Source organism: Brassica rapa, chromosome A01, assembly GCF_000309985.2.
Source record: "Brassica rapa cultivar Chiifu-401-42 chromosome A01, CAAS_Brap_v3.01, whole genome shotgun sequence".
Classification (NCBI taxonomy): Eukaryota; Viridiplantae; Streptophyta; class Magnoliopsida; order Brassicales; family Brassicaceae; genus Brassica; species Brassica rapa.
Genome location: NC_024795.2, coordinates 28057387 through 28078284, shown reverse-complemented (window position 1 = coordinate 28078284; position 20898 = coordinate 28057387). Strand labels below are relative to the sequence as shown.

The window sequence follows — 20898 nt, the reverse complement described above, 5'->3', positions numbered from 1 at the left end:
GTGAAACGTATGGTTGAAAACGGCTTCGTTTAGTTATCTTACATTTCAATAATCTTATAAATAATTAATAAAAATATATAATAACTTTTGGTACGCCGGTTTCAATCTTCGAATAAATATGAATAGAGAGACAAATACTACCATACACTTCTCAGTTGATAGTGTCCTACTAGTTAAAAAACAAACTAGAACAAGGTTATGATGAATGATCATGTATTAACCAAGATTATAATTCTAAATGCAATTGATTCGGAAATACTAATTTCCTAAGTGGCTGAAACTGGTTTTGCTCTAAAAGTCAGTAGAACCAAAATCAACAAAGTAGAGGACTATCCAGTTTACTAAGAAGCTCAGATTCAAATGTGAATATCTTTGCGAGAAGCTAATGCGTTGGTCTTTAAAAGACGTATAGTAGTTTGGTTTGCTCAAATCAATTCATTAATTTTTTTTATCTTATTAAACAAATCTCTAATGACTAGATTGAATCTTGAAATATCATCATTCTTAGATTGAAAAATACTCTCCATAAGGTTTACATATGCACAAATTTTACAAGCATTCACCAATCAAAGTTTCTTTAAAGAGTTGAAAACTTAAATTAACCTATAACTGGTTCTTTGAGAAAATAAGCATTTGTGAATCCTTCTAGCCAAAAGTGCTAGTAAGACATTGTCAAATATATGAAAAGGAAATAATGGATTAAATATTCCGTAAGCCAGTAAGGCATAAAGTATCGTCAAAATCACTTTTTATGTTGTACTTTGTCACAAAATGGTGTATATATATATCTGCTTATATAATAAATCATTTTTCAAAAATTTTGAATATTGATTTTGTAATCTCTAAATTTATTAATAAAATTTTCTTTTTAAGCCGGAAAAAATCTTTCCAAAACTAGTGAATTAATCAAGTTTTATCGAAAATACATAAAGAAATAGCAAAGCTGTACCAATTTCATAGAATTAAGCAAAATAACTCAAATCCAAATTATCATAAAACGGAACCGAAATATATTTTGGATACATTTTGGTTCAACTAAACTGAACCAAATTTTCAGTTATCCCAACCGAACTAAACGACATTTTGTTTGATTCCCAATTTCTCACTTTCTAATTATCCAAACCGCATCAAACTGATCCAGATATCCTAGTGCCAAAGCGTAAGAAGCAATCATGTTATCATCACCAAGTCATCGACTATATATTAAATCCATGATTAAGATTCTGACGTCAAATAAGTTTCAAACGACAGTGAAAAAAGTAAATGATGTATTCTTTACGATATTTATCCTCCCACGTTAAGCAGGATTAGAAAAAAGTTGATGCATGAAACATTCGCTACGATATTACGTTCTCACGTTATGCATAATAAACACAATAAAATAGATTAATGATGCACATTCTTTAGGAGTTTACCGTTCCACGTCAAAGCATAATAACAAAAACAACGCATATGCATCCAACCATCCTGGCGTGGGACCAACTTGAATATAGAAATTGCCAAATTGGGTAAGCATCTGATCATTTCGTCTCTCTCCCGTTTCTTCCAACATCTCCCCGAGTTCAGACCAGCGCCGGGAAAGCGGAGACGGCGTGGAACCCAGCGATGCAATTGCATCTGTTTACTCCATATTCCACTATTCACGACGCAATGGCATTGGTTTACGCAATGACATCGAATTTCATTAATGATATGTATCTATTTTACGCAATGGCGTTGGTCAAAAATATGTATTTATATATAACCACTAATTACTATATCGTCAAACTCCAACCCCTACAAACCTAGCTGGAGAATGGAATCGGTTTACTCCACCCTAACCTACTGGCTCGTTAACCACCCCAACATTGCCAATTTTACGTGGACTGAAGGTGAAACCCTTGGCTCCACCGTCTTTTTCGTCTCCGGTGTAGTCACCGCTTATCTATCCGCCACATTCCTCCTCCGACATGTCATGGTTTCACTCCCCTCACTCAGTCCACGAATTCTCAAACCCATCACAGCCGTCCACAGCCTCATCTTGTGCCTCCTCTCCCTAACCATGGCCGTTGGGTGCACTCTCTCACTAGCCTCGTCGTCTGACATTGTGCCATCACACCCGACAGCTCGTTTCTTCCGGGCGATTTGTCTCCCTATGGACGTGAAGCCTAGCGGACCACTCTTCTTTTGGGCTCAAGTCTTCTACCTCTCGAAGATCCTCGAGTTTGGAGACACACTCCTCATCATACTCGGCAAATCATTCCAGCGGCTCTCGTTCCTTCATGTGTATCACCACGCGGTGGTTGTGATCATGTGCTTCCTCTGGCTCCGAACCCAACAATCTATGTTTCCGTTCGGGCTTGTGGCTAATTCGACGGTCCATGTCATCATGTACGGTTACTACTTCCTCTGCGCCGTAGGAATGAGGCCTAAGTGGAAGAGGCTGGTGACGGATTGTCAGGTCTTGCAGTTTCTTTTATCCTTTGCATTTGGCGGTTGGATGTTCCAGGAGCATGTTTTCGGGTCGGGCTGCTCTGGTTTTTGGGCTTGTGCTTTCAACGGTGTGTTTAATGCTTCTCTTTTGGCTCTCTTCTTCAACTTCCGTTCCAAGAATTATGCGAATAAGACAAGACTGGATACGTGGGCAGAAATGGTTAAAGATGTGGGTAAAAAAGCGATTAGATCCAAAAAGACTGATTAAATCATTTTGAATGGTTAAATATTGGTCTCTTGATGTGTTGTTACTCGAAATTAATGTTGGGGTAGCTCGAAATTGTTTTATTCTGAATAAGATGACAAGATATAAAAATGTCACATAAATCATGTAATGGCTTCATTGTCTGGTTCTTAGATTGCATATATCTTAGGTCGGGTCATCTTTCGAATCCATACCCAAACCCTACCGAAAAATCCGAACTGAAATCCAAACCAAAGTAGTAAAATATTTGAATATGTATTACGTTAGGAGATATTGGATATCCAAACCCGAACGAATATATCCGAAGATAACCGAACATATGTATAGCATAACTCAAAATCAAATAATATACATATAATTGCAGAAAAAGTAATATGCTACTCACTTAAAATGCATATCAAGATTTTTATTTCATGCATTAACATATGTTGCATCCAAAATCTCAAAACAATAACTACATTAATGTCTTTGTTTTTCAAAGTTTTATCTTCAAATTTATTAATAGTCCCACCTAATAAAAATTAGAAAATCAGTTAAGTTAAGAATAAAATATACAGTACAAGAAGGTAGAGCAATGAATAATTTTTTTTTTCAAAATCTAAATATTCAAACCCGACCCAATATTTAAAAAAATCCAAACCGACCCGATATGTAAAAAATACCCGAACATGTATTAGATCCCAATACCATATTGCTGTATCTGTCTAGCTTCCATCACACTTTCCCTATTTATAGGTTGTAGTCCACATAGTTTTACATAACGGGTTCGCCTAAACGATAAAATTACCTATATATCATATTACAAACTAGCCCTCTAGAATACACCAAGAAATGTTGCCAAAGAAAAATAAATAAAAAATAATACACCAAGAAAATGGGGATATATAAAAATAAATTAAATTAAACAAGCATTGAAAGTTGACTAATTCAAACCTGAACTGAATTAAATGGAACCAAAGCAAATTAACTAACCAAAACCCATTACTTTTTTGTTTTATGTATTTATAAATTGTGAATGGCTAGACAATTTTAGTTTCATATTTATTTGATTTTCATTTAATTTTCGTACACCGGTTTTATTTAAATTTGAAATTTTAATACCTAGCTAATTTTCATAGATATCTTACCAAATCTAGTAAAACAATCAAGTTTCATCGAAAAATACATAAATGAATAACAAAGCTGAGCCAATTTCATTGAATTAATCAAAATAAGTGAGAACCAAATTATCATAAACTGAACCGAAATATATTCGGATATATTTTGGTTCTCCTCTAGGCGAACCGTTGATGAGAAAGGAGTAAGTGACAGTCGAAACACATTACATGATCATGTTAATCCATTTGGGGGTGGAAACAAAGATGTTGCATCACTAGCCGGATGCAGTCCCACTCAAATCTATCATATGCTTTTCTCATATAGGTTTTAACGGCCATTGAGCATCGAAATTCGGCCTTAGACGTTTTTAGAAAGTGAAACCCTTCGTGTGTAATAAGAACATTGTCCGAAATCGTCTTTCCCGGATATAAATGCTGACTGATTTTCTGAGATAATCGAAAATAGAATAGGCTGAAGTCTTCGTGACAAAATTTTGGAGATAATCTTGTAATAGATATTGCAGATAGCAACAAGGCGATAATCTGTTTGTGGCTGTTAATGCTTCTCTACTGGCTCTTTTCTTTAGCTTTCGCTCCAAAAATTATGCGAAGAAGATTAGACTGGATACATGGGCAGAAATGGTTGAAAAACGATTAGATCCAAAAAAAATTGATTAAATCATTTTGAATGGCTTAAACATTGGTCTCTTGAGGTGTTGTTACTCGAAATTGATGTTGGGGTGGCTTGTATTGTGAATAAGATGACAAGATATAAAAATGTCACATAAATCATGTAATGGCTTCATTGTCTGGTTCATAGATTGCATGTATCTTAATATGATTTTACAGCTAAGTTGCGTCATCTTCTTATTCTTAGATTGGGTCATCTTTCCAACTCGTACCCAAACCCTACCCGAAAAACTTGAACTGAAATCCGAACCAAAGTAACAAAATATTCGAATAGGTTTTAAGTTAAGAGAGATTGGATATTTAAACTCGAATGAATATATCCGAAGACAATCGAACATGTTATACTTAGCCTTATATTCCTAGTTTACTTCTCATGATTTATTCAAAATGTTTATATTGATATTGTGCATGACTCAAAATCAGATAATATACATATAATTGCGGAACAAGTAATTTAATATTCACTTAAAATGCATGGTAAGATTCTTGTTTTATGCATTAACAAAAGTTGAATCCAAAATCTTAAAAAATTAAATTAATGTCTTTCTTTTTTTCAAAATTTTACCTTTCAATTTATTAATCGTCCAACTTATTAAAAATTAAAAAATAAGTTTAGTTAAAAGTAAAATTTAAAGTACAAGAAGGTTGAGCAATGAAACATTTGAAATTTTTCTTTTAAAATCTAAATATTCGAACCCGACCCAAAAAAACTCTACCCGATATGTTAAAATACATGAACGGATACTAGCTCCAATGCCAAAATGTCCGAAAACCTAAAATATGATTCGAATCAGAACGGATACTCGAACGTCCAGGCATAAGAACGACTACTCACACTTCAAATCTTAATATCTCTTAATGCTGTAGCTGCCGATCTTCCATCACACTTTCCCTATTTATAGGTTGTAGTCCACAATCTTTTTCAAGGCCGTAGGTGGTTTTCACATTTACATATCGGGTTGACCTAAACGATAAAATACCTATATATTACCATATTACAAACTAATCCTCCATAATACACAAAGAAAATGAGGATATGTAAAAATAAACTGACAAGAATTGAAAGTTGACTAATTCAAATCTGAACTGAATTAAATGGAACCAAAGCAATTTTTTTTTTGTCATCCAAAGCAAATTAACTTATCTAACTAAAACACATTACTTTTTTGTTTTTATTTATTTATATATTGTGAATGGCTAGACAATTTTTGTTTCATATTTATTTGATTTTCATTTAATTGTCGTACATAGTTTTTATTAGACTTTGAAATTTTATTACCTAGCTCATTTTCATAGATACCTTACCAAAATCTAGTAAAACAATCAAGTTTCATCGAAAATAAATAAATGAATAACAAAGATGAGCCAATTTCATTGAATTAACTAAAAAAAGTGAGATCCGAATTAGCATAAACTGAACCGAAATATATTTCGGATATATTTTGGTTCACCTTTATATTACCATAACAGAACCGAAATTTCAGAAATCTGAGCAGAACTAAATGACAATTTGTTTGGTTCACAACTTCTCAGCTCTCATATCATGTATATCCATCCAAACCGACATCGATCCAAATACCCTAATACAGGTACAGCAACCATATGTTTCACTGTATCAAATCCATTAGAAAATCCGTACATCAAACAAAATTTCAATCGACAACAAAGAAAGTAAATGATGCATTCTTTATGACACTACCTTCCCACGTTATGCATATAAAAGAAGATGCATGATACATTCGTTACGATGTTTACGTCCGCACGGCACACGTTATGCATAATAAACAAACAAAATAGAATAAATTGATGATGCACATTCTTTACGATATAATTTTCCACGTTAATTCATATAAAATACTAACAAATTAATGCATCAACCATCCCATGAGGCCACTGACAACTGTTTACGCTGAATCTTATTAATAAAAGAGCATGTTCAATATATATATGTGGCCTCTCTCTATTTACCATATCCACAAACTTCAATCCTTACAAACTTTGTGAGAGAATGGCATCGGTTTACTCCATCCTAACCTACTGGCTCGTGAACCACCCCAACATTGCCAACTTTACGTGGACCGAAGGTGAAACCCCTGGCTCCACCGTTTTTTTCGTCTCTGTTGTAGTCTCCGTTTACCTTTCCGCCACAATCCTCCTCCGATATGCCATGGTTTCACTCCCCTCACTCAGTCCCCGCATTCTCAAACCAATCACAGCCGTCCACAGCCTCATCCTCTGCCTTCTTTCCCTAATCATGGCTGTCGGTTGCACTCTCTCCATAACCTCAGACCCTACGACACGTTTTCTCCACGCTATTTGTTTCCCAGTCCATGTTGAACCTAAAGGACCGGTTTTCTTCTGGGCTCAAGTCTTCTACCTCTCGAAGATCCTTGAGTTTGGAGACACACTCCTGATCATACTCGGCAAATCATTCAGGCGACTCTCGTTCCTTCACGTGTACCATCATGCGACTGTGCTGTTCATGTGTTTCATCTGGCTCCGAACCCGCCAGTCCATGTTCCCCCTCGGAGTCCTGACGAATTCGACGGTTCATGTCATTATGTACGGTTACTACTTCCTATGTGCCGTAGGATGTAGGCCAAAGTGGAAGAGGCTGGTGACGGATTTTCAGCTTGTGCAGTTTATTTTCTGCTTCGGAATATTGGCCTTGATGCTCTCTCAACATTTTTTGGGGTCGGGTTGCTCCGGGATTTGGGGGATTTATTTTACCGCTGCGTTTAATGGTTCTCTCTTGGCTCTCTTCTTCAACTTCCGTTCCAAGAACTATGTGAAGAAGACAACCGAGATGATTAAATTGTCTTGAATTGTTTAGAGTCTCGATCTCTTCTTATTTGTTGTTACTGGAAAATGTTGGGATAGTTTGAAATTGTTTTACTATGAATAAGATGACAAAACATGTATTAAAATGTCACATAAATCATGAAATGACTTCTTTCTACGATATACAGCATTCGCCAACCAACGTTTCGTTAAGTGACTAATCAAACATTTTAATTAATAATATCTCTAAATTATGTAGTGTATGGAGTATCTACAATCGCACTCCCCATTTCTAGTTTGTAGTCCAGAATTTTTGTGAAGGCAGTAGTTGGTTTTTAGTTTTTTACATAACGGGTTGACAAATAATAAAATTCTTAATACATCATTACAAACTAACTCTCCATAGTCCATAATACAACAAGAAAATGAGGATAGATAAAAAATAGAATAAGAATAAAGAAACTCCTGCCAACCAATCTCAGAAGAAGCTTCATGTGTATGATTTGCTGGATCCATTCACTAACAAAATTTTTGGGATGCATTGTGATTTTCATTTCGAGGTTTTAAATTATTCTATGTTGAGTCTTGACTTTGGGATGAATTGATCAGGTGTTAGCCAGAGAGACAACGTCGCTGCAAGCAAGAGAGTAGATATTATAGTAGAGACAACGGAGCTGATGCGAGGGTGGGATTCACTAATGATTAATGAATAATCAATCCTTAATATGACGGCGTTTAACAGAACATTTTGAAGAGAAACAACAGAACATTTTTTGGAACAGACCTTGGACATCGTCGGCGTCTACAAGCAACTCTTCATGCGATATGGAGAGAAAGAAACTCGCATAGGCATGGTGAACAGCCACATGATGCAGCTCGCTTGGTCCAGTTTATCGAGACAAGACAGTCAGGCTCAAGCTCCTTTCTGTTAAAGGAACAGGGCACAAACATTTTGAAGAGAGTTTGATGGTCTGGTTTGGGTCTAGATGAGACTGGTAGTTTGAATCAAGTCTCCATTTTTTGATTATTTGTACAAAAAATAAAGAAGTAGCACTTGATGTAGTACAGTTTGATTGAATAAAATTTACATTCATTCAAAAAAAAAAATTGAACATTTAGTAAATCACTACTAAATCGTTACTTTGGCCCAACCCAACACAAAATTCACTAAAGCCTTGACTGTTCATAGTTATTATAAAAAAAGATCAAAACAATTATCAAGATTTTAGAAAAATAGATTCTATATATTTTGAAGAAACAAGTACCCATTTATGAACATGCCTAAATGTAGAGAAGTTTTAATTTGAGAGTGTTGTTTATTTTGGAACAGCAATAAGAGAGTTGGTGTTTGACTTCAACATATATTTTACCAACTTTAATATAACTAAAATGGTAAATTTGTTTGTTATTATAGGCATGAGTTCATCTTTGACTTGTTGTTCTATTGTTTTTCGAATTTCATATTACTGTTGAAATCCAATCCATCACCTAAATTCCACATCAACGAAGAAGGTTCTACGTGAATTTTGAAAATACATTAAAAAAGCACCAAAACTAATTAGTTTGGTTTTGGTTAATTCCAATAACAGTTGATGAACACATATACATACAGCTTTTGGTCTTAATTTGCCACTTAGCTTCTGCAAATTTGGTTTCGACTTCCATTTACAGATGTTGTATCATCCTTATTCGTATGAAATATTTTTCTTCTGATGTATAAAACTATAAACTGTTCTTTGACTAATAACTTGTTGGCTTCATAACTACTTATGCAACTCGAACATTTTATATATATATATATATATATTAATCTACAATATTAGATATTTGACTTCACATTAAAATATATAAACGAGTAAACGACCACGTAATTAGGACCAAGAAAATGGTAGAAGATCTCATATTCAACCATGTTCGTAACTATATTTTAATCATCATGCAAGAGAAAGTGGTTTAGTAAGATAAATCACTCACTTACGACAGTTAAAATAATGTTAAAATACATTAATTTATTATACGATGAGCTTTGGGCAAAGCTTCCCTTGTTGACTTGTCAACAAGACACGAGACTCCAAAACGCACGAGTGGGTTGTTTGACTAACTCAAGAGCTCTTTGACTAATTTGACGGGATGATACGTCCAATTTAATATTATCTTATACCAGTCCAAATCTAACAAACAATCTTGATGTTCTTGGTTTCTCTTAGAGATACAATATGTATAACTATTCATTAAATAATGCTCCCTAACATGTTAAGTCCTATATGGAAATTGTCGAGTCTTGTTATCTTCATGTGTGTTGGTATATAAACTTGAACTACATGGGCTTATGTACTTTATATGGAAATGATTTGCTGGATTATTAATTATTTAGATTAGTAAATTGCTTATTTACGATTTTGATGGATTATTATATAGTAAGCCCAGTAGAGAAAACAATTCACACATCTTATTGACGTTTTCACACTTTCATGATTATTGTTTATAATTTTATTGTTGTTGATAGCCATCGTACATAACAAGCCCCTTTTTAAGTTGGGGCAAAATTATGTATGATAATAAAAAGCGAAAGAAGTAAAGCAGTTTTCTGTGACAAAGCTGTGTTTAACGACAAAATGTATGTCTTTAAACAAACATCATGTTTTCTTTGTGAAGCATTAAGAGAAAAGATGAGCGAAAAAGAAAAATAATTAAAAAGGAACTTGTGTTCTCCACTTTGGAGGAAACCACGCATTGCTTATAATATAAGTTTGAAACTTCTTTAATTGTAATCCTAAATATTACTCTATGTTCCCTATTAGGTTGGTTTTCATTCATATTATATATAACCTTTCATATTTGCTTTCACATTTAACATTCCGCCTTGCCGGTTTCACTAGGAAACGTGGGTGAATTCATATAATAAAACATATGAAGTAAGCTGAGATTAATAGTTAGTATTAGAAACTTCCAACAAGAAACTTCACAAATACAGTACATGTTTTAAGTAATGCATGCATACCAACTCTTTACTATACTATAAGCCATCGTAATATCCTATATCCTCAACAAAAAAAAAAGTAGCAATATATTTCTCCGGTCATCTTTTGTGTGGATGGGTTGCTGTTCAGGTAAAATATACAAATTATATCAACACGACAAGTCGGACAGCGAGTACACAAAGCTAAAAATATACTCCTTCTATACCTGAAAATAAGATTTTTTAGAGTATTCATGCTTATTAAAAATTTAATAAATATTTATAATTTAATTTATTTTTAATTTTATTATACACATTCCAATAATTTTCTATCAATAAAATTTAATCAATTCAAATATTTTTAATTAATATTTTTCAAAAGTATAAAAAATACCTTAACAATATAGAAAATCTATTTTTGTGCAACAAAAAAATAATTTTAAAAATCTTACTTTCAGAAACGGAGAGAGTACGTGACAAACTGGATCATTCCTTTGTTGTTATTTATTTCAAGAAAATAAACTATTTATCAAAAAGAAATTATACAGAGTATGTCGTGTAGCAATTTTCCCTCTATACTAAACTAGTGTTATAAACTAAAACATAAAAGATTTGGAATATAATGTAGAGCAACCGGATTTGAAATATATTGAATGTGAATCCAGGGATAGCTGTGTATTTCAAATAGCAATAATAAAATGTTAAAAAGAAGAAGTACGTATAGTTTTGTTCAAAGTAGGTAGTATAATTGTCAAAACGAGTCGTTTATATAGTCCACTTCATATCAATTGATAATGGAGTTTTACTTCCGTTCCACCTTACATTTTTTCAACACAATTGTTAAATTAATTGTTGTTAATAAAACTTCTTATTTTGCGGCCTTTATTCAACTGAGTCATATTCTGATCTTTATAAGTGTGACTAGCGGAGATTTTTCATCTTGGTTCAGCTAGATTTATGGTTAATAATGTCTATCCTTTTTTATAATTATCATCCTGAAAATCTGTAAGATTATTCGTGTTTTGACCTAGAAAATTTATTAGACATGTGACTTGTTATTTGTTAACTTAGTCTAAGTATGATGAATTGTTAGACGTCTAATACTATGAATTTTTGTAGACTAAGTTAATCCAGACGTTTAGCTAATCCAGACGTTTAGCTAATCTAAGATATAGTTCATTCTTCAAAAATGAGCGGAGAGATGACATACTACTAGTTAGTCCTATCTATTTTTGGACTTTCAGTAATATCTGATTTTGTTTTGTTTTTGGCGTACATATATGTTTTTTTTTTTTTTTTTGAAACAAACGTACATATATGTTCAAAAATATATAATAATAATGAATGGAAGGGCTGTCATTGTTCAAGGAGGACTTTGTATGCTTAAAGAGCCATTGAATCTAGACTTCAAACTACTTATCGCATGTCTCATTCAGACCGAATTTTATAAACCTCAGAGATGTTAAAAAAAGAAGAAGAAAAAACATTATAAATCTAAAATTTATCGAAATCTACAGTTTGTATCCTACTTATCGTTTATTTCTCTATTAAGATCACATTTCATAAAGAAAGTCTAATACAGTCAGAGTTTCAAATCAAAACTAATCCATATGATTGATTGTAAATACATCATAATACATTAGTTATAACTAAAATGCACAATTAAGATGCTAACCTATCTACTAAACGTCTGGATTAGCTGAATGCCGATATGAGTCATCGGCATATATTTGTATTTTAGATTCAAAAGCAAAGAAGATGTAAAAGCACTTAGTAATTCTTAATTTGTATCTATACATTTCTGGAACAATATCATCATCGCCTGTCGTCATTTTCATATGCATTTTTCAAGTGTAATCATTTCAGATTAATCTTATCCATAAAACCATTTTCGTGCGTTGTTATAGATTACTTTAAATAAGTTATGTATACGTGACGGGTAAAATTATATGCAAAAGTGGTCCTGAAAACACACATGCCCTGGCATTAACCAATACACGTAAGCTTATTCAAGATTTGGAACTTTGGAATGACAAAACCTATTATATAATGATTTAGTGAAAGTTTGATGGCCTGTTGTCCGTGGGTTCTGTTTCATTAACAAAAAGAAATTATTTTTCGGATATGTTTTAAATATTGCAGCTAAACCTACTTACTCCAAAATAAACTCAAGGTATTTGGCATATATGACGAAAATTTATGGTTCCATGGATAGCAAACCAGCTAACACAAAGATAAATTGTATGCGAAAATCAACGGAAGACAACGATAGAAGATATATATTATGCATGGATGATATAACCAATACATTTTAAAATAAATCATCTAATATTTCACCATTTTTATTCTAGTTTTGTTTTGTTAAAGACATCTTTTTCATTCTTTTTCAGAATTTGCAGTTTGATCTGTTCACATTGTTTCGGTTTTGTGGAAATACATACGTATTTACTAACATTCAATTTCTTGGACTTGTTTACGACATTCGTGACCACATAACATGTTAAATTGCGGCGAAACTTATAAAAAGAAAAAGTGTAATTTTCTCATATTATTATATAAGACAAAATACCAGTATACATGAATACATGGATGTATGCGAGCGTGTGTGATGTGGTTCTAGGTGGTTCCTTTGGATTTGTGCCTACTAATGATGCCCACAAATATTCTTTGGCACATTGTTTATTGTTTCACAATTTGGCCTAATCACATAACTTATGAAAACCAAGTACACTTTATTACCTCTTTATTTTAGTTATTTTCATTAATCAGATTACGATATCAACCAACTAATCTAATTAGAGTTCACGAAGAAAAATATTTATTTCAGTATTTGGCACATTGTTTATTGATTCACAATTTGGCCTAATCACATAACTTATGAAAACCAAGTATACATTATTAACTCTTTATTTTAATTATTTTCATTAATTTAACGATGAAAATAAATAATCTAATTAGAGTTTACCAAGAAAAAGATGTATTTCAGTATTTGGCACATTGTTTATTGATTCAAAATTGGGCCTAATCACATTATTAAAACCAAGTATACATTATTAACTCTTTATTTTAATTATTATTATTAGTTTAATGAATTACCGTTTATCAAGTCTTAACAATACTAAATATAGAAGCTATTAAACCTAAACATATCAGATATCTTTTTTTTTTTGAACACAAAAACATATCAGATATCTAAAGAGTAATTTTCAATATAAGAATGTGGCTTCCTAAAAGAAAGACATGCATGTGTGGATCTAAGACAAATCATTTCTCCATATATACATGTGTTTATTATATTATGTGTTTTATAATTGTGAGTGTGTATCAAGTCATTTACACTTCGCTCACTTTATAGTGACAACACGTGATGTCCGTGCCACCTGAATATTGTCTTCTTGTCAATGTGAAAGTCCATCAAATTCGGAATGTGCATATACTAGATATTCTTGTTTGATTTTTGTGGTAGTGAAGGTTTGGGGATACTATAATGTTCAATTTTTTTTGAAACTATATAATGTTCAATTTCGTATTGTATGGTTTCCACTTGGTTGAAATTTGGGATAATACCAACAATGACAAGCAAACATACATTATCTTAGCGATCGTGTATCTATATTAGACGTCGGTTGCAACCAAGCTAAGTTAATTCAATCCGTGTAACATAGTTGGATCTTTAACAAAGAAAACAAAGGCAAAACTTAGTTGGATTAGTGTTTGAGTAGATTACTTTTAGAAATGGGAATTTTAAATTATAAAAGTAATTAAGTCCCCTTGCCACATCTCAAAGACTTAAAAACATTGATTTTGATCAGCAAAATGAGTTCATATATTGCCAAGTTGACAATTTGATGCATTATTAATTAGTTCGGTATCGTTTACTAGTAGGTTTTGGATTTTGCATTTAAATGTACAAAAGGTATAGTGAATGATATTTCATTAATTACAGCAATTTGTGTAGTTGCTTTGAGCGTGGCTGCGTGGGGTATTTTTGGTGGGTGGTCCTATTTTTAATAATTCTTGGTTAATTTGTGTAACGTTATATACGTTTGTTGGAATAAGTCATGCTACAGTAAATTGTTAAAGAAACATCAGAGACGTTTTTAAAAATAAATGATCCGCCATTATTTACGCTCTATAATCTGTGATCATATATATAGCGATAGCATTGGCCACTCGTTAAACAAACATCAATTATTTCTTAAAACTAGGTTGCTGATTTTTCCTATCTCGATTTGTTTTCTTTTCCTTTTTTTTGGTATGAATGTTAAGATATCTTGAACTGTTTTCGGATTTGAAAAAGACTATAAATGCATTAGGGCTTAAATATATGCTTCAATGATATATGCATGTTAATTTGATGCAGATAAAATTGGCGTGTATATAATAATATGATAGAGTGACGGAATTATTTTACATCTAGCTAGAATCTGGGGTATATTCTAAATCCATGGGCAGGCGTACATGTATATAAAAAAATTTTTTTTGACAAAGAATACATACAATATGTGTATATTGCATGTATATCTCATTATTTGTATTAAATTTTATGAAATTCTTTTTTTTTTTGTTGCTAACATAATTTTATGAAATTCCCGCAGTCATCCAATTCAAATCGTGCTTGAAGGCTTGAGAGCTTTCAAATACTTAAGTGACATTAACCAAAGTTCGCTTGGTGAAGTTATACATATCAACTTGTCCTTTTGATATATACACATTGAAAAAAACGAAGGTTCAAAAATCAAAATGGCATGTCCTCTTATTACCATGAATTTTGGGTCCTCTTATTACCATGAATTTGGAGCTTTTAAGGTCGGAATGAAGTGGATAAATTTAAAATAAAATAAAAACTCTTCAGCGCAAACATAAATATTATTGCAACTTGTTTAAAATAATGAAAAACTCAATTCATATATGGAAAATAAATACAAATTAGTTATCAACAAAATAAGAAAACAGAAACTCAGTATGCTACACACAGGGTTTTTTTTTTTTTAGAACTAAGTACTACACACAGAATTGGAAGTCAGCGGGTCAACTTTAAAAACTTAGTGCTTAATTAAGTGCTAAGTGATAATTAACCCTTTAATCCTCCAGAGTCTATTAACTGATATTTTAACTGGACGGCATCTTTCTCTACGTGTAGACTTCTAGCATCATTAATTAAAGACGACAACGTGTTTTTGCACAAAATTAACTATTCTGGAGCATGTTGTTCTTAAATACTACTACTATATAGTACAAGTTGCTTCTTTTTGAACTTGAAATACAGGCTTTTATTGGCAGCTTTATTTTAGAATTAGTGTTCATTCTATCATCAACGTAGCATAATATTTATATAGCGGTTAGTTTTTTTTGTTTTGCTAAGATTTTGTAGCGGTTAGTTTTATTATATATGTATATGAAAAGATCAAACAATAATTAAAAAAAAATCGAATAACTTTCAAAGGAGAGAATAAACAATATGAATAGCGGAGCTAGAATACGTAGTATGTGAATTTTTGTAAGAAAACAAAATTTTACATGTACTTCTTACATAAAGATTTAATGAATTTGGTTTATTGAAAATAATTGGCTTATTGATCCTTGTAAAATATATGTATTATCAGTTTAGCCTTGTAAAAAAATTATATTATTATGCTTAGTTTATATTTTAACATACTGCAAGATTCTGTTTAATTATTATTACTCATATAATATATGCGTGTGTGTATGTAAGGAAGAAATGCCACATGCCTTCAAATATAATCTAAAACTAATTTTAGAAAAAAATGAAATAAAGTTTACAATACCAATCTTATTATAACACCATCATTCCATACTATAAAATTTACATATGTAAAAATTGTATCGGCTAAGGGCACGTGTTTCAATCATTGTAATTATAAAGTTTGAGGAATCAAAATTCAAAATGTAAAATCCCTCGTTAGTAAGCTAACTCATAATATTGCTTTAATGCTTGTAAAATTCGTACGATGGAACTTGGAAGCTTACCTTGCATAAGAGAATATTTGTTCAGCCAAATGGACTATTCGTTTTCGATAGTTTCCCTTTTTATACATCATGAATATATAACTTCAAAAAGGAATTTGAGTTTAAAAAAGTTTACAAACCGAATGGGGAGTATTTAAGATAATAATTAATAAATCAATAAACACAGTTCTTATATTACGGCTGTCTATTCCCCTCTTCGCACATGTTCCAAATAATTTTAAAAATAAAAGGAAAAATTGAAAACTATCATCTTTTCTCTTCTATAAAACCCACAACTTCTCTTTTTCTTGTGCATCCAAAACTCATCCTTTCTCTATCTACACATAACTCCAAAAAAATATATCAATTTCTCTCTCTCTCAAAACCACATAGAAAAAAGTAGAAAGACTCGATCGTTTTGCTCGAGGGTCTCTTCTGCTTGCATCAATGGATGAGAGAGGAAGACGCTTGAAGAACAACAACATGGAAGACGATATGGACCTGAAAAGAGGTCCATGGACCGCAGAAGAAGATTGTAAGCTCATAAATTACATTGCTACTAATGGAGAAGGTCGATGGAACTCGCTTTCTCGTTGCGCTGGTATGATTCATTTCACGTATATATACATGTTGTATATGTGAAAAAAATACATGTATGTTCTACTTCGATGTGCATCTTTTTGGCTAAAAGAGAAAGGACAAGTCACATAACATAATTGATTTGTTCACTTTATGTTCAATCCTTTTCATGTTTCAGTCACCATGTGTGATTGTGTTTTTTCTATGTTCTTTTAGATTGCCGACCTTTTCTATTTTTAAAAGAGATTTTTTCAAAAAAAAAAAAAAAATCAGAAATGGTTTCTTCCTTTTATATGCATAGATGAAAAGACCCTTCATAGGTATGAATGAAAAAGTGCATACTGATATTTCTTTGTTTCACTCTTTCTATTATTTCTAAAAATTATTTCACTCAACTAAATAAAGTATTTGATTATTTGAGTGAGATCTTTTAGTAATGGATTCAATTATCAACCATCTCAGTATTGAATAACATATCCAAGTTTGGTTATTAAAAAGGGGGTGAAAAAGAAAGAACTAATGCGAATTAATGATCATCATCTCTATGGGAAGAGCACTAACTCAATGGAAGAAAGCTTGCAAATAAAAAAGACCCTTTAGGACCATTAGCATTTTGCATCATACTACGGTGCATTTCTATTTTGTTTGAGAACTTGATATAACTTTACTCAATATGAAACTTTTATTTGAGTTTCTTCCGTATGGAATCATGATACTATACTTATACATGACCAACTGGTTAATTAATGATCATATGCATACTTTTACCAATTTCACAGGACTCCAACGCACTGGTAAAAGCTGTAGGCTACGGTGGTTAAACTATCTCCGCCCTGACGTCCGCCGTGGAAACATTACCCTCGAAGAACAACTCTTGATCCTCGAACTTCATTCCCGTTGGGGCAATCGGTACGTTTCAAATTCAAAATAATATAATATGTAATATTTTTATCGTTTCATGAGCTATACTTCTTTTCTATCAGAAATTATTGTTTTATGTCTTTTCATACAAATAAAGTTAAAATTTTAAACAATTTAACGATCTCTCTTTTTAAGATAATTAAAACCGGCTTCCAACTAAAAGTACACAAAATATTTTATTTGAAAGGATACTATCTGTATATTACATATTTTCGTGTATCAAAATATATATGCTGTGATATTAAAAACGGAGAATAGATTAACTTATGTGGCGTTGTATATAGATATTTGTTAATGGATAAAACATATGATATTGAGATATCCTAATGAATAGCAATGTAATAGATGAACAAAAATAGTTTGATTAGCAATATATCATGTTTAAAACAGTGGATTTAATTTGTGTGCTTTTAAAATACAGATGGTCAAAAATCGCACAATATCTACCAGGAAGGACAGACAATGAGATTAAAAACTACTGGAGAACACGAGTGCAAAAACATGCAAAGCAGCTTAAATGCGATGTAAACAGTCAACAGTTCAAAGACACAATGAAGTATTTGTGGATGCCTAGGCTCGTTGAGAGGATCCAATCCGCCTCTGCCTCCGCCGCAGCCCTAACCAACGCTACCACAACAGGCTCAGCTGCCACGTCATCTTGCATCATAACCTCTAACAATCAATTCATGACGTATGATTACAACAACAATAGCATGGGACAACAATTTGGTGTAATGAACAACAACGATTATATCACGCCGGAAAATTCCAGCGTGGCATTGTCTCCTGTGTCAGACTTGACTGATTACTACAACGCTCCAAACCCGAACCCGGAATACCACTCGGGTCAAGTGGGGAATAGCTACTACCCGGATCAGAACTTGGTGGGTCCACAAATGTTACCGGATGATTATTTCGATTATTCTAGGTTACTAGACGAAGATGTACCGGCTATGCAGGAGCAGAGTAACCTTAACTGGTTTGAAAATATTAATGGAGCTGCTTCTTCTTCGGACAGTTTATGGGACATTGGACAAAATGATGAAGACTTCTGGTTCTTACAGCAGCAACAACAGTTCAACAATAATGGCAACTTCTGAATACAGTTAAAAATCGTTCAAGTACTTAATTTAATTAACACGAAGTATACGTGTGAAAAACATTTGTTCAATGTAATAATTAAAGAAAAGTAATGGGCTTATGATATTATCTTAGGATATATGATCAGCTTTTTTATTACAAGCTTGATCATATGTCATGGCGTTTTAAAAAATCGCTGAATTTGATTGGTTTTGTCTGTTTTGGGACTGTAATGATATTTTGTAGTTTATTCATAAATATAGATGCAATTATTGTATTAACTTATTTTACAAGAACAAGTACTTATTCGTCAGTGTGAGGGCATACTTTAAACAAATAACTGAAGTTGTTTTCACACTATATTGAGTGATTTCCTCAATGGAAGCATAACACAAATCATTATTCATTTAATTACTAATATAACGACGACGAAGCTCATAATTGGTTCCACCATGATTAATATTTAACCAAAGATATGACACAAACAAACAAAACAAACAAACACATCAGAAAGTATTTTAAAAAGATATATAATAATGACTTCAGTACTATAAAATGGATAATCCAAGTAGTATTGCTTTTTAGGAACTATGTCTATAGGGCATGTATATGGAAAATAAAGTGTGTGTGAAAGCCTTTCTTTGGGTTCAAAAGAAGACATTAAAAAACTGAACGTTTTATTCTCAACACCACATGGCGAAAGCTTGTTGGCTGTTATCTAGGCTTTGAGTTTAAGGTGGACATTAAGAGGTTTATTCATTGAAAAGTTAAATGTTTGTTAATATATTTGCTAAGTGATGATAAGCCACCACTAAATTCCAGAAGCCTTAGTTAATTATTGGAAAACCGCATTATTGTACGGACCGTTAAACCATTATCCACACAAACCCATGTCCTTACTCTGCAACACGTAAGCAACACCATGTCCATGTCTTTGGTAGCTCTATCACCCTTATTTCCTCATCTGCTCCCACACCTCGATCTACTCTATTAAAATAGAGTCATATTTTTTATCTACCATACACAAGTCTATGTTAGACCATTTAGTAAAAATTGAACTAAACATTCTAAAATTACCCATATATGATATTCTGCTAACAAAAACAATATACATCTAAACAATAATATTTCTAAGAAAACATAAATATATTGTCATTAGGTAATTATCATTTGACTATTTATCATATTTAATATAGACCATATTTTATATAATATTCCAGTAACTGATTTTGAAATTAAATAGTATAGCCCAATTCTTTTTAATTTATCAAATTAAATTTTTATATAAAACAAAATAAATAATATTTTATTGGTTGTAACATTTTATGTTGATATTTTTGTAAAAATAAAAACACTAAACTGAAATATAATCTATTAAATAAAATAATATTTTAAAATATAACAAAAATAATTTAATTTATTCACATAAAAATATTTCGAGAATAAAAATTTCTAAACAAAGAAGCTAATAATTTTTTTTATTAATTCATATAAAACTAATATTTAAAATTAAACTATTAATATTGATGTTACATTTTAAATAAATAAATAAAAAATACTTCATTAATATATGATTTGTACAATATCATCAAATAAATTTCAACAAATATAAATTTTTAAAATAGAAATTATATACATAAAATTGATATTAGATATAAATCTTTATAACATATTTTATGTTTTAAATATTAATTTAAAAATATAAATATATCCGCACGGATGTGCGGGTTAATATCTAGTTCTGTTTAAAACACAGTTTAGGAAATAACACGAGATTATTTTTAGTAAATTGTTAACTAAAATAAAACAAAACGAAACAGAGATGAAGTTATCTCCAAGGAATAATAACTTGACTGAACATTTAACATTTAACATTTAGACCCTAAAAAGAAGGAATAATGACTTTTATGTAGGATGCAACAGTAACCACTAAAACATTATTGGTACAAAAAAATCTTCCACCGTTTCATTTTGTTATGATATTTTTGGTTAATTTTACCCTCTCCAACAATCCACTGGACCATGCACTTTAGCTATTATCACATCATTTATAGTAGGAGTAGTATAATTAGTTTCACCTCTTCTAAAGGTTTGTTGTATATTGTTGAAAATAATTGAATCCAGTTAAACAAAATAGGCCAGAA

The 20898-nt window shown here is 31.7% G+C and overlaps 3 protein-coding genes across 3 annotated transcripts; all 3 read left to right on the top strand.

The window, feature by feature from the left end:
- The first annotated feature begins 196 nt into the window (after nucleotides 1-196).
- LOC103849901 (elongation of fatty acids protein 3-like) lies at nucleotides 197-3585 on the top strand. The gene has a single exon (XM_033291375.1). The coding sequence runs from the start codon at nucleotides 1796-1798 to the stop codon at nucleotides 2678-2680; it is 885 nt and encodes a 294-aa protein (XP_033147266.1). The 5' UTR covers nucleotides 197-1795; the 3' UTR covers nucleotides 2681-3585.
- Nucleotides 3586-5657: 2072 nt separating this feature from the next.
- LOC103849945 (putative elongation of fatty acids protein DDB_G0272012) lies at nucleotides 5658-16730 on the top strand. Its single transcript, XM_033291455.1, has one exon. It carries the CDS (start codon nucleotides 6473-6475, stop codon nucleotides 7286-7288), a length of 816 nt encoding a protein of 271 aa, XP_033147346.1. The 5' UTR covers nucleotides 5658-6472; the 3' UTR covers nucleotides 7289-16730.
- Nucleotides 16143-19311, top strand: LOC103849889 (transcription factor MYB108). The gene is made up of 3 exons (XM_009126604.2): nucleotides 16143-16775; nucleotides 17533-17662; nucleotides 18096-19311. The coding sequence occupies exons 1-3, from the start codon at nucleotides 16622-16624 to the stop codon at nucleotides 18772-18774; spliced, it is 963 nt and encodes a 320-aa protein (XP_009124852.1). The 5' UTR covers nucleotides 16143-16621; the 3' UTR covers nucleotides 18775-19311.
- The last annotated feature ends 1587 nt before the right edge of the window (nucleotides 19312-20898 follow it).

What these genes read in the sequence shown, in the direction of transcription:
- LOC103849901 (XM_033291375.1), top strand. Translation starts at nt 1,796, where the DNA reads ATGGAATCGGTTTACTCCACCCTAACCTACTGGCTCGTTAACCACCCC.
- LOC103849945 (XM_033291455.1), top strand. Translation starts at nt 6,473, where the DNA reads ATGGCATCGGTTTACTCCATCCTAACCTACTGGCTCGTGAACCACCCC.
- LOC103849889 (XM_009126604.2), top strand. Translation starts at nt 16,622, where the DNA reads ATGGATGAGAGAGGAAGACGCTTGAAGAACAACAACATGGAAGACGAT. An exon ending in CTCGCTTTCTCGTTGCGCTG is followed by an intron (nt 16,776 to 17,532) that starts GTATGATTCATT and finishes CCAATTTCACAG; the next exon opens with GACTCCAACGCACTGGTAAA. An exon ending in CATTCCCGTTGGGGCAATCG is followed by an intron (nt 17,663 to 18,095) that starts GTACGTTTCAAA and finishes TTTAAAATACAG; the next exon opens with ATGGTCAAAAATCGCACAAT.